This window comes from Zingiber officinale, chromosome 3A, assembly GCF_018446385.1.
Source record: "Zingiber officinale cultivar Zhangliang chromosome 3A, Zo_v1.1, whole genome shotgun sequence".
NCBI lineage: Eukaryota > Viridiplantae > Streptophyta > Magnoliopsida > Zingiberales > Zingiberaceae > Zingiber > Zingiber officinale.
The window spans coordinates 141,380,361-141,395,714 of NC_055990.1; the positions used below are offsets into that span (position 1 = coordinate 141,380,361).

At 35.9% G+C, this 15,354-nt stretch overlaps 1 protein-coding gene across 1 annotated transcript; it reads left to right on the top strand.

The window, feature by feature from the left end:
- The first annotated feature begins 2,502 nt into the window (after positions 1-2,502).
- On the top strand, positions 2,503-3,289 carry LOC122054082 (heavy metal-associated isoprenylated plant protein 28-like). Its single transcript, XM_042615923.1, has 2 exons — positions 2,503-2,635; positions 2,731-3,289. The coding sequence occupies exons 1-2, from the start codon at positions 2,630-2,632 to the stop codon at positions 3,145-3,147; spliced, it is 423 nt and encodes a 140-aa protein (XP_042471857.1). The 5' UTR covers positions 2,503-2,629; the 3' UTR covers positions 3,148-3,289.
- Positions 3,290-15,354: the final 12,065 nt, after the last annotated feature.

A 15,354-nucleotide genomic window follows, 5' to 3' on the forward strand; every position in this document is an offset into this window, starting at 1 on the left:
ATGGTACAAGACAAGATGTTTCAGATTTGGATGGAGATGACTTATATCAAGAATTGAAAATCATACAACATATTCTACCAAAGGAAACAAAAACAACAAGTGAAATACTAATTTTTTTTGCAAAGAATGAATTGTTTCCCGAATTCATTCATTGAATATAGGATATTATTAACTATTCCGGTGACTGTCACATCTGCAGAAAGAAGCTTTTCTAAATTGAAGTTGTTGAAATCTTGTTTGAGATCAACCATGACCCAAACAAGATTGAATGCATTAGCTATGATTTCGATTGAGAGTGAGTTTTTAGAAAAACTCAATTATGAAAAATTGATCAATGACTTTGCAAATAAAACTACAAGAAGATCAGTTTTTCATAGTTAATTGTAATAATTCTTTTTCATTTTCTAATACTGAGTATTAGCAACATTGAATATAATATTTTCATTATTATGAATTTTAGTTAATGTGTTCTGTTGATGAATTATTATATAGTATCGATTTTATTATTTTTATCTGAATTTAAAGGGCCCATTTTTTTTTTTGCACCGGACCCTTCAGAGTTTAGGACCGGCCCTGATACCTTACTTACCGTAATGATTTCATTATCTGATGCTCCCCTTTGTTGTTGCTTTCTTTCGACATCTCTCCCCCTCCGTTGATGCTCATTTCTAAGGTACTTTCTTCGTCCTTATGATGATCCGCCATTAGTGTCAGTCCGGTATAGGCCTCAATCTCAGACTCAGAGGGTGACGATTCATCCTACATAACTTTTAAGTTTTTGTACTTCATTTGTCTGGGCCCTTTGTCTTTTTCTTTCTCCTTCTTCTTTAGTTTAGGGCAGTCGTCCTTGATGTGCTCTTCTTCTTGGCAATTGTAGCATCGTACCTTCCTTTTGCTTCGCACATATTTCCTATCCTGCAGCTTGTTGAATTTGTTAGATTTGAGATATTTACTAAAGTTTCTTACCATTAAGGCTGCTTCATCTTTGTTGATAGAGGCTTCAGAGTCTTGTTCGTCCATTTTTGCCCTTAAGGCAATGTTTTGATTTGGTTCATTCCTTAGTTCTACACATCTAGATTTGTAAAGTTCTAAAGTAGAAAATAAACTTTCTAATGAATTTACCTCTAGATCCATAGAAATATAGTAGGCGTCTATTGAGGATCATTCAGGTGTTCTCGGAAAAGCATTCAATGCGTACCTTTGTGAATCTCGGTTTGTTACTATTTCTCCGAGATTTGTGAGTCCGGTGATGAACTCCTTCAGTTTGACGTGTAGTTAAGCGACGTACTCTCCTTTTAGCCGAAGGTTGATGAGTTAGTTTTTGAGCATATCGCGTCTTGCAAGTTTCGCTTCCAAAGTTCCTTCACGTAACTTTATGAACTTCTCCCAGAGTCTTTTTGCCGAGTCATAGGAGTCGACTCTATTGACTTCCTGCAACGGTAGCACGCTTAGAAGGTGAAATTCTACTTGTCCATTCGCTACAAAATCAGCTTGTTCCTTTTTGGTCCACAGATATTCTTTTTTTTTAGCTCCTTGTCAATTTTTAAGTGCTACAAAATCATACTTCATTATTAAAAATATTTGAACATCAATTTTAAAAAATATCTTCATATGATGTTTCTAAAATATGAATTTTCTTTTAAATTTAGACGGATAAATATTTGATACGATCATCATCTTATTGTTTCATTCATCCGAAACATGAATTGAATTATTTACTAAGTAATGCATTTAAATTAAAAAAACAATTATGTCACGTCACTTATTTCTTAATAACTTAAAACTGAATTTCAATTATTTTTTTATTCATCCCATTTTCCAACTGCCAACAACTCGCCCATAATCCGCGCCATCAGGAGACCCATAGCTTTCGGTCGGGGCCAACCTTCCACGTGCCTCTCCAGACCGTCGACCGCGAACGTCTCATTCAGCAAACACGAACATAGATGACATGGCAATTTTTTACTTGAATTTAGACCAATAAATCTTTCGCCTATTATGATTGCTGTCCCAGGAAAGATAGCAGAGTTGCCCCAATCCCTGCCGACCTCACCGTACAAACAAATAACTTTATGACACGTGGTATGCGTCAGTCAAGTCAAACGTACGCTCCCGTCGACAGGATCCGGCGCGGCTGGCTCACAATGCGAGATTCCGTAACTTGATCTGTTGTTTTTTAAAACAGCAAACACGCATTCCGTGAACGTGGCAAACTTTCATTTGTAGTTAATCCAATAACAAAAACTGTAAATTAAATTCGTGTGTAAATAATGACAGCGAATCGGAAAACAAAACAGCCCAGCACCTCCCACGCTTCCTCTACTTCAAGGAAAAAGAAGACGGAGACACGTGTCGTCCTCCACTGAACTAGAAAAACGTCCGCATAAAACCCGGGCACTCATACAAGACATCTATGTGTTGGGCTGGAATCGAACGAGACGAAGTCGGTGCTAAAGTATTAAATAAATAATTATATTTTTTAAAAAAAAGTACGCATACTTGCATCGCAATCTTCCGCTCTATAAATATGCACTAAAGCCACTGCTACTTGCTCAATCCAACAACACTGAGTCGTTCACAGGAGAAGCGATTCATAATTCAGCAAAAAAGAGGAAGAAAGATTTCAAAAATGACTGTGAGTAATAGTACTGTTTCTTTTCTTTAAAATTAGATCTGTTAGCTGTTGTTGTTAAATTAATAAATGAGTTTTTTTTTTGAAAAAAAAAACAGATTGTAGAGATGTGCGTACACATGGATTGTGCGGGATGCGAGAGCAAAATCCGCAAAGCGATCCAGAAACTGGAAGGCGTCGACGGCGTGGAGATCGACATGGCGAGTCAGAAGGTGACGGTGACGGGGCACGTGGAGCAGAAGAAGGTGCTGAAGGCGGTGCGGCGGACGGGGCGGAGGGCCGTGCTGTGGCCGTTCCAGTACGGCGGCGGCGGCGCAGAGTACGACTTCAGCCACCAGAACCAGCAGCACCACCCGGCTCTCGCCGGCGCCGCCTCCTCGTCGTACAACTATTACAAGCATGGATACGACGACGCGCGGGCGATGCAGGGGAACTATTACGGTTACTACCAGCCGCCGACGCGGGCGGCGGCCATGTTCAGCGACGAGAATCCTAATGCTTGTCACGTGATGTGAGAAATAGTGTCCAAAATGCACTCCTTATTTTCATTTTAATCCAAAAAAAAAGTTTTTTTTAAAAAGAAGGTTTAGCATATTTCTTCTTGAATTTCCGCCTTCTGTATCTATTCTTCTGGTAAATAAAGTGTTTAATGATCGAGTCAAAATGCAAATTAATATTAACTATTAATTTATCAATAATGTAACTTTCTTTTTTATTTAACATTTTGAAGATGTCTCTACGTTAAAGGTTCCATTATATAATTGAAGATGTTTTCTTCGGATGCCACATCGAACTCCTCTTATGTTTGTGCCGAGTTATTACACTCACAAAGTTTTATGAAATAACATGGTATTTATAGCTTTTTTTAATCAAATTGTTTGAATTTAAAATTAGGACATAATATATTGTTTTAAAGATTTCGTTGGTAAGTCCGATCAGAATTAGGCCTCCCCGATTTTTCTTTTCCTCACGCGTGGCTTCGGCTTCTTCTCCCCCAATTTTCAATAGGGATAGCAATGAGGTGGGTTCGGATCGGGTTTGATTAATCTCAGAACCCGCCCCGCCAGGAAAAATAGACCCGAACCTACCCTGCCTAATTTTTCAATTCGTCCCGACCCTGCTCAAAATCTAACAGGTTGGACCCGCCAACTTGCTAAGTTTAAAAAAAAAATACAAGATAACAATAAGTTATTATTATTGTATATATATACACACGAGACGGGTTCATTGAAACCCGTAACTCGCCCCGAATCCACTTCTAAACTCAGTCAAAGGGTTTAGACCCGTCCCATAATATGTTTGACCGGACTTAAATCTGCCCCGAACGGGGTGGGTTTAATACGGGGTCAAGTTTAAACTCGATTCGTTGTCATCCATAATCTTCAGCACTCCGTTGATTCTCCAGTAAGTCTCTCCGCCCCCTCTCTCCCTCTTCTTGACGCCGATAATGATTGGTAGCCGACATAGCATGCGGCTATGCCGGCAGCTAGCACCTGGTTGTGCTGACTGCCAACACGTAGGTTGGGCGGTCGGCAGTGGCTAGCAATGTGGTCGACCACCACCTATTAGCTACGGCTAGTAGCTTGTGTTGGTTGCTACTCGGAATACCGTTCTAGTTCCCCTGTACAAAAATTTGTACAAGCATAGAACATAACCTAGCTACCCATGTGCTCTACTAAAGTTAAATTTGGATTGCAAACGATACTTAACATTATTAATCCAAATTGTCCTTCAGAAGTTAAACTTGGATTGGAAACGATATTTAACATTTTTACTCCAAGTTTAACCGATGTGATATTCCTAAGTTAAATCATATTACAGAAGTTATTAAATATCTATTTCAAAGATCGACTTCCAGGTTAAACATAGCGAGACACTAGGCCTTCTTGGGTATGAGATCATCCACCACTTCCTAGACAAAGCTTTTTAAAGAAAACCGATATTTAACTTCTTACAGTAAACTAGATTTAACTACAGAGATCTCAATAGAAGCACAATATCGAAACATGAAATCGAAAAATAAAATCGATAAACTAAAATTGATAGCCTCTTGTGTTTGGTTTTTCAAGATCTACACAAAGAACATGAACTAGTTATAATGCGGAAACAAATAACTAGTTATACATTTCTTTGTAGCTAAAGACCTCTTGATCTTCTGTTGTATTCCTCTTCTTCTCTTGAACGTTGTGTGGGCAACGATCTACCAAGATGGAATCCACTTGAACCACTTCTTCTCCTCCAAGACTCTCGAGCCACCAAGGGATGCCAAAATAGGAAACTCCTCTTTTTCTTCTTCCTCCAAGTAGCCGACCACCAAGGAGATGCCAACTTGATGTGCCGCTGACCCTTAGGAAGCAAAAGAGAAAGGAAGAAAAGAGAGAAAATCCGGCCACTAACCACTAAGGGATGCTAGGATACAATGTCTCATTCTCTTCTTCTTCTTCTCTATACAACCGGCCACCAAGGATGAGGTTCTCTCCTTAATGCCGCCGGCCACAAAGAAAAGGGAAGGGAGAAGAGGATGGGTGGCCACACCAAGGAAAGGAGAGGAGCTAAGAGAGATTAATTATCCATAAGGCAACCTCTACCTCTCTTTTATAATCTTTGGTCATGGCAAAAAAGGAAAGTTTTAAGCATAATTAAAACTTCCTTATTTGTGGTCCCCCTTTAAAAAAAGAAAATTTTAACAACAATTAAAATCTCTCTTTTCTTAATTTCCTATTGTACATGGCAATAAAGGAAAGTTTTAAAATTAATCTCTCTCTTTTAAAACATGTAGACAACTACAAAAAAAAGAAAGATTTATTAAAACTTCTCCTTTTTAAATCATGGTTACAAAAAGAGAACGTTTTATCAAAAATTAAATATCTTTTTAAACATTATATATAACTACAAATAAGGAAAGATTTTAACAAAATTAAAATATCTCTTTAATCTTTTGTAGATAGCTATAAAAGGAAAGATTTTAAAAATTTAAAACTTTCTTTTAAAACCATGAAGATGGTTATAAAAGGAAATTAAAATATTTCTTTTAACTATTGTAGATAACTACAAAAAATGTAAGATTTTAACAAAATAAAATTTCTCTTTTAACCATTGTAGATAACTACAAATAAGGAAAGATTTTAATAAAATTTTGTTTTAAACAAAACTTCCTTTTTCCTATGGTCGACCCCATGCTTGGTCACCAAGCATGGCTTGGCCGACCACTACATGTGCTCCAAGACAATGCTTGGTCGACCCCCTTGCTCCAAGCAAGGATATGTCCGACCCATTACTTGGGTAAGAAGTGGACTTTGTGGATACAAGGCTTTATAGAGGCTACAACAGGGACCGAGAGGAGAAATTGATTTTGGTCTCCCGATGAGCTTAAGCTTCCTATGTTCGCCCCGAACACCAAACTCAAGTTCATCAATAATAACTCATACCACTAAAAAGTTATTATTGAACTGCCGCACCAATGCCAAATTACATTATGGGCTCCTTCTTATTATGAGTGCATTAATCTCCCTGTGTTTAAGATATCGAATGCCCACTAATTAAATGAGTTACTGACAACTCACTTAATTAATATCTAGCTCCAAGAGTAGTACCACTCAACCTTATTGTCATGTCGGACTAAGTCCACCTGTAGGGTTTACATGACACTCCTTATGAGCTCCTCAAGGGGACATTATCAACCTAGATTACTAGGACACAATTTCCTTCTATAATCAATAACACACCATATAAATAATATTATTTTTCAACTTATCGGACCTATTGATTTATCGAACTAAATCTCACCCATTGATAAATTAAAGAAATAAATACTAAGTATACGTGCTTGTTATTATATCGGGATTAAGAGCATACACTTTCATAATAACAGAGGTTTTGTTCTTTTATTAAGTTAGTATAAAAAGAACTATCTCAAATGGTCATGCTCAATACACACCTAGTGTACTAGTGTAATTTTATAGTTAAGATAAACTAATACCAAATTACACTACAACCACTTCAATGGTTTGTCCCGTTCCATCTTGGTTGTGAGCTACTATTTATAATTTATAAGGAACTGATAACATGATCTTCTGTATGACACCTCACACCATGTTATATACAATATAAATTAAATGGACAACTGCATTTAACATAAATGCAGATATTTGACCAATGTGATTCTTATTTCAAACTAAGTGTTTATACAAAAAGCTGGACTTTTAGTATACATTCTAACAGCTTAGTCACGACTGGCACGTGGTCGGTCGGCAGCTTATCCGATTGCTAGCTTTGCCGATCGTGAGCTTGCAATTGCTAGCTTGGACCTATCGTGAATTTATCCTAGCTTGTCATTGTTTGTGATTAATTTTAGCTAAATTTTGTTTATTTTGTAGTATATTGCATTTGTTGTTCTTCTTCGGTTGGACTACACACTTCAGGTATAATTTATTAAACAGTATATATATGCTATTTTACCGGGATGAATTTAGATGTATAACATGATATAGTCATTTTGTTATTTTAGTATTGATATATTAACATCTAAGATAATTTTTAATTCTCAATTTAATAATTTTAGCAATTCATGTACTTTGTAATAAATTGTATGAAATTGTATTCTCTTCAGTTGGACTACATATTTTCAAATATAATTTATTAAATAGTATATATATGCTATTTTATAGGGATGAATTTAGATGTATAACATGATATCGTCATTTTGTTATTTTAGTATTGGTATATTTACATCTAAGATAATCTTTAATTCTCAATTTAATAGTTTTAGCAACTCATGTACTTTGTAATAAATTATATGAAGTTGTATTCTCATTAGGTGACAATGTATATGAACAAAGCTAGAATGTACAATCGATTAGAAAATATATTTATTAGAGATGATTTTATTGCTGAAGTTGAATAGTTTGTGAACTTTGCTAAGAGTCATCCAAAATGTTTGAATGATGCCGAGTTACGGTGTCAGTGCAATTATTCGAAATGTAGAAATAGAGCTTTTCGTGATGAGGATACCATAAAAGTATATATATGTAGAAATGATTTTGTGTCAAATTATTACAATTGATATTGTTATGAAAAGTCTTATTTGTATAAATCAATTGGGCCTTCTGGTGATTCGTCGTCTAGCACAACTGTTATTGGGAATCATCAACTAATGATATTGCAATGCAATCAATGGTTCACGATGCGATGAATGTAGTTGATTATTCCAATATAGATGAAATACAACACCTGAATATCAGCAACTATATGAAATGTTAAAGGCTAGTAAAAGAGAAGTATAAAAAGATATTCCTTTTAGTCATTCTCAACTATCAACTACTGCAAGGTTATTGAATATGAAAGTAGAAAATCATTTTTAGAAAAATGTTATGATGAGATATGTTAATTGATGTCATAGTTGCTCCTTACTAATAATATAATGACTAATAGTTTCTACTGTATAATTAAATTAGTTAGAGGTTTAGGTTTGTTTGAAGATAATATTGATTGCTATATAAATCATTGCATGATATTTTGGAATGAAGACGGAGAGCTAAGTGAATGCAAAATCTGTACTCATCCTCATTATAAGCATCGTACTCTCAAACCAAAGAAGAAGAAAGAAAAATATTATTTGGAAAGTGATGTATTACTTTCCTTTAAGACTTCAACGCTTGTATGCATCTGCTACTACAGCTTGCCACTTGATGTGACATCATGAACATGAGTACGAAGTGTAGGGTCGAAAAGAATTTAGATATCTCCACAATGGTATGATATTATCCACTTTGGGCCTAAGCCTTCATGGTTTTGCTCTTGGACTCTCCCCAAAAGGCCGTATGCCAATGGAAATATCTTTTCTCTTATAAACTCATGATCTTTCCCATGTGTTTTTAATGTGGGACTATGCTTGAAACCTTGCAACCCCAACAACCTCCCCTCAAACAAAGGACCACAGCCTTCCCACGCCCGATCCTCGACCCACCAGGTCTTCCTGCCTCTCGGTCCACCTGACCTACTAGGACTTCCTTGCCTAGTCGCAACTATGACTTCCTGCTTGGTGTCTGGTCCTCTTGATCCGAACATAGGAGTCCCCACTTTCTTTGTTCGAGGTCAATATTGCACCCACATGGCTTAATCAGACCATAGCTCTTGTGCACAGTCAGCGGTTAAACCTTCTGGGAGTCTGTGCTCTAATACCAATTGTAGGATCGAAAATAATTTAGATATCTCCATAATGGTATGATATTGTCCACTTTGGGTTTAAGCCCTCATGGTTTTGCTCTTGGGCTCTCCCCAAAAAGCCTCATGCCAATGGAGATATCTTTTCTCTTATAAACTCATGATCTTTCCCATGTGGTTTTAATGTGGGACTATGTTTGCAACCTTGCAACCCTAACACGAAGGAGGTATTATGTGTCATCCTTATGATTCCCTTGCATGGAAACATCTTGATACTATATTTTCCTCCTATGCAATGGAACCACATAATGAGAGATTGAGACTTTTCGCAGATGGATTTTATCCATTTGGCCAGTTAGGACAACAATATTCATTTTGGTCGTTTTCTTGCAACCTCTGATTGTCGAGTTGAATAAATTATGGAATGTAGGGTCAGTCACTTATGATGTTGCAAGTAAAACTAATTTCAGATTGCATATTGTATTATTATGGATGATCAGTGATTTTTCAGCATACTCAATGTTATCGGGATGTAGCATGACTAGTAGATTAGCATGCCTCCACTACATGAAATATTCTGATATATTTTCATTACCTTATAGTGGGAAAGTAACTTGGTTTGATAATCACTATAAATTTTTACATGTTGATCATCCTTTTAGGCGAAATAAAAAAATTCTAAAGAATATTGTAGTTAAACCTCCAACAGTCCATGCTTCAGGTGAAGCAATTATTGAACAAATAGACAGTTATAGATTTCTACCAATATCTTAATCTGGTTCCGATGAGATAAATAAATATATTGTTAGGATGTGCAAGTGTGGTTGAAAGAAAAAGAACATTTTTTGGGAGCTTCCCTATTAGAAGTATCTACTCATTCGACATAATTTAGATGTCATGCATGTTGAGAAAATTTTATTAAATAATATCTTCAACACTGTGCTGAACGTGCCTAGAAGAACTAAAGATACTATAAAATCATGTGAGAAATTAAAAAACTAGTAAACATACTAAAGTTGCATCAAAATAAAACAACCAATAAATTTCCAAAGGCTTGTTATACATTGGACAAAGATGGTAAGTAAGCTTTATATAGTTGGTTGAAAGAAATAAAATACTCAGATGGGTATGCCTCAAATATAGCTCGATGCATGGATATGAACATGTTAAAAATATTTAGAATGAAGAGTCATGACTATTATCTATTCATGCAAACACTTATTCCAATAGCTTTCCGTGATTTACTTCCTCGTAATATTTGACAAGCACTCATAGAATTGAATCTATTTTTTAGGGATTTGATAGTGAGATGTATTATGATGGATGATATACTTTGGCTAGAAACAAACATTCCTCTCATACTATGTAAGCTGAAGCGTATATTTCCATCTAGTTTTATTTCAATGGAACATCTATTGGTATATTACTATACAAGATACAAATAGTTGGTCCTCCGTAGTACAAATGGATGTATCCATTCGAATGATTTTTGAGAAAATTAAAGAATAATGCTTGTAACAAAGCAAGAGTTGAGGTGTTAATATGTAATGCTTATCTGGTTGAAGAAGCATCTTCTATCTATTCCTATTATTTTGTTGATAATGTGAAAATTAGATATTGCGAGTGCCCTAGAAATTATGATGATGCTCAGCTGATAGACCCATCGATACTTTCTATCTTCAAATTTCCTAGTAAGCCAATCGGTGCATCTATTTTTGATTCTTAACTCAAAAAGAATATCATGCTATAAGAACATACATACTTTTAAACTATGATGAGGTCAAATCATACATAAAATAAGTTGACTTCTCTAATTAACATTTATCCCTCATTTAATTTGTTTGCTTGATATCCCTATTATCTCAAAATTACCTTTTTTCCTAGCTTGTACGAATAACACTATATCTACAAAATCTATCAATGGGTGCAAGTGAGGTAGCTGAAAAGTTAGAGGCCGAATTTGCATTATGGTTTCAAATATATGTAAGTTAGATAATTTATCAAATTTTTTAGTTCATGTGTATTAAGAAGTGCCCTAATTTATACTATTTTTATAGGTAAAAGACCATAAAATATCAAATGTGCAAGATAATAGAATAATAAATCTTGCATCAAAATTCTTCTGTAAAATAAATATCTACTTTGGTTACTATGTGAATGGCCTCAAATTTCACATAGCACAACGAGATTCATGGAGCTTAACCTATAATTCTGGTGTTTGTGTAAAAGGATCTATACGTTAGGGTCAAAATATGATGGGGGGGTGAATAGCTTGTCGCGCTCGGTGATGTGCTTCTTCGATGATGTGCAGCGGAATAAACAACAAGAAACACACTCACAATGCTAACGCTAAGGATTTACTTGGTATCCACCTCAAGAAGAGGTGACTAATCCAAGGATCCACACATAACTCAATCTCCACTAATGAAATACTCATTCTCGATTACAACCGGAGGTGGAGAAGCCTCGTACAAACCCACACAACAAAAATACAACACACGCAAGAAGAAAATACAAAGATACAAAGAAAAACTCTTTCTTCTTGCTTACTTGTTGCTTGTTGTTGCCTCTTGAACCTTGGAAGTGTAACTACACTTATCTCCAAGAGCCTTCAAGAACTGACTATAGAAGTGTGGAGAAGCTTGTGAGAATCACTGAGAGTCGGAGGCGAAGATCTGCGAAGGAAAACGCTCGCCAACGGCTATAACCTGCGCAACGGTCGGATCCCAATCGATTGAATGACTCTCAATCGATTAGGGAGGCTTTGAATCGATTGATTGATCAATTCAGAATGCCTCTGTGCTCTCTAGAACTAGCCTGAATCGATCGCCCAATCAATTCAGCTTCTGTGCGCGATTTCTAATTCCCCAATCGATCGGTCGATCGATTGGAGGTGCCTAATTGATCGACTGATCAATTGGAGGTGCCTAATCGATCGGATGATCGATTGGGAACGCTTCTGTGCGCGCGATATAAACTACCAATCGATCGGCCGATCGATTGGGCCACTGCTTGTCACAGCACAGCCTCAATCGATCGGCTGATCGATTGGTCTCCCTTTGACTTGCTTAAACCAAGTCTAGGGTCCCCAATTCCAACATCTGGTCAACCGTGACCTGTTAGAACATCATACCTAGCATCCGGTCAACCTTGACCTACTAGGATTCCTTCACAAAGTGTTTGGTCAATCCCTTTGACCCGCTTGGACTTTTCTCCTTGTGCCAAATGTCCGATCAACCTTGACCCACTTGGACTTACCGTCTCGTGCCAAGTGTCTGGTTCTTCATGACCCACTTGGACTTCCTTCCACCAGATGTCCAGTCATCCTTGACCCATCTGGATTTCCTTGTGCCATGTATCCAATCAACCCTTTGACCTATTTGGACTTCTCACACCAAATGTTCGATCAACCTTAACCCACCTGGATTTCCATGTGCCTGGCTTCACTCACCAAGTCTATCTGCCTAGCTTCACTCACTAGGACTTCCTATCTGCCTGCCTTCACTCACCAGGACTTTCACCTAACTTCACTCACTAGGATTTTCTCACTGCCCAACTTCACTCACCGGGACTTTCACCTATTTGGCTTCACTCACTAGGTCTTTCCACTGCCCAGCTTCACTCACCGAGACTTTCCACTGCCCAGCTTCACTTACCGGGACTTTCAACTGTCTGGCTTCACTCACCAGGACTTTCACATAGCTTCACACACTAGGATTTTCCAACTGCCCAGCTTTACTCACTAGGTCTTTCACCTGACTTCACTCACCAGGATTTTCCATCTGCTGAACCTCCAATTAGGACTTTCCCAGTCAAGTATCCAGTCAACCCTTTGACCTACTTGACTCTTCTTCACAACTAACAGGTCAACCTTGACCAGAGGGGAATTGTATCAACAATCTCTCCAAACAGACGATTGCATCTGGAATCTCCATGTATTGTCAAACATCGAAACCCAAACATCAAGACTCAAGCTTGAGCTCATTCAAGCTTAGTCATCTTGGTCATCCTGACCTAGGGGATATTGTACCAACACTATAGATAATAATAACAATTAATTTGATTACTATGGTAGACTTGAGGAAATCATAGAGTTTGAATATTCTGCATTACCTATAAAAAAGTGTGTGCTATTCAAATGATCATGGTATGATCCTACCTCAAGAATAGATACCAGAATACATCCAAACTATAATTTAGTTGAGGTTAATGCAAACAAAAGGTTCAATAAGTTTGAACCTTCCATTTTTAGGGTATAAGTGAGTTAAGTTTTCTATCTTGAATAACATATGAAGAGTAGAAGATGTAGTGAAAATTGTCTATTAGTCGAATGAAACCTCGCTCGACTATAGAAATGTCGAATACCATCACTGTTTAAAATCATGATGTATTTCAGAATGACAAAGTGGAGAGACATTTAGTTGATTCACAACTCCAATCCACATCTCAATTACTTGTAGATGTTAATGTCACTTACGAGGAGATAGATGATTGAGAGATACCCAACAGAGCGGATGAAGTTGAACTAACAGAGTATGACGATAAGGACTTAGAAAATGTTAATTTTGATTAGTCAGATATTAATGATTATTAAATATTAGCATTATTGTTCATCAAGTAAGATATGTTTCCATATTGTTTTGTATTTATGTCATGCATGTTTGTAAATTTTATTATGTTATGTTGTAATATTATTTTACAAATATTATTATAGCAGAGCAATAGATAGTAGCACTCCGTGATTAGAAGGTTCTTAGAGTTGTCATAGAATCGTAAGTATTTTTTATTATTAGTAATTGAAGTTCATATATTACTTTAATAATTTTCATACCTTAATATTTTTTTTTTGTAGATTTATGCCGGATAGCTACCGGGCTACCACTTATATCATTGAAAAATTTAAAGAACGAGTATACACTTCTAGTATTACATGAAGCCTTAGGGTACAAACGGGTCAATTTTTCTATTTTGAATACCATACGAAGAGAAGATGTAGTGAATAATTGTCTGTTAGTCGAATGAAGCCTTGCTCGACTATAGAAATATCGAACACAATCACTGCTCAAAATCATGATATATTTCAGAATGACGAAGTGAAGAAACATTCAGTTGATTCATAACTCCAATTCACATCTCAATTACTTGTAGATGTTAATGTCATTTATAAGGGGATAGATGATGGAGAAATGCCCAATAGTGAGGATGAAGTTGATCTAACAGAGTCCAGAGATGAGGACTTAGAAACTGTTAATCTTGATTAGTCATATATTAATGATGATTAAATATTAGCATTATTGTTCATCAAGTAAGTTATGTTTTCATATTGTTTGTATTTATGTCATGCATGTTTGTATACTTTATTATGTTATATTGTAATATTATTTTACAGATATTATTATGGTAGAACAGTAGACAGTAGTACTCCGTGACTACAATGTTTTTAAAGTTGTCAGAGACTCGTAAGTATTTTTTATTATTAGTAATTCAAGTTCATATATTACTTTAATAATTTTCATACCTTAATATTTTTTCTTGTAGTTTATTCTTGATAGCCACCGAATTACCACTTATATCACTGGAAAAATTTAAAGAATGAATATGCACTTCTAGTATTACATAGAGGTATGTAGACCAAGAAATGAAGACATTTTATTATAATAAATTTTAATAATTAAATTTAATATATTTGTTATTCCATAATATATTTATCCTTTAATATATTAAATTTTCAACTTATAATTATAGAAAAAATATACATGGAAAGAATGACAAGAATAACAATTTAAAGCTATATGATAGTTACCGTGTCAAACTTTATAGAGACCTTATGTACTATATAAGAAAGAAGGGAACTAGACCGACGTATATTTCTGAGGCGATATGGAGTGCATGGATGACCACCTGAGTTACAGAAAGGTGGTTAGAAAATATTGAAAAGGCTCGATTAACCAGAAATACATAGTTAGGTGGCCCGAGCACTGGAACCGCTTGACATACGTCATGATCTAGATCTATTATTGAGAATGCTATGGATATGGTTAATTTAATTTAAAGTTATACTTTGTAACAAATTTTGTTTTTATTACCAAACTTGTATAATTTTATCTCAAATTATTTGTGTATGCAGAAACATGATATTGCTCGACAACCCACATGTATGAAGGCCTTTCTTAAGACTCACAAGAAGGATGAGACATTTGTCGATTCTTGATCCTAGATCCTACATGTAAGATTATTAACTTTATTATATTTGTTCGTTTTTATCTTGATTAACTTTAGTAATTGTGATTAAATTAGATATTAATCATATTATATTTTTACACACAAGAGCAAATGACAGATAGAGTGACTCAGGCATCTCAGTCATCATTGAGGAGGAGGGAGTCACAGCCTCTATCAACTAATGCGCTAAATGAGATTTATTATAATGTTTTCGGTGGAAGGCCAAAAAAACTCCACCCTCTACGACCTTGGCTCTCAAACCAAAGTTACATTTGATCATTTGAGGACTCATAGGGGTCGTCCTAGTTCCTCTTCTCCTACTGAGGTGTAGTCTTTAA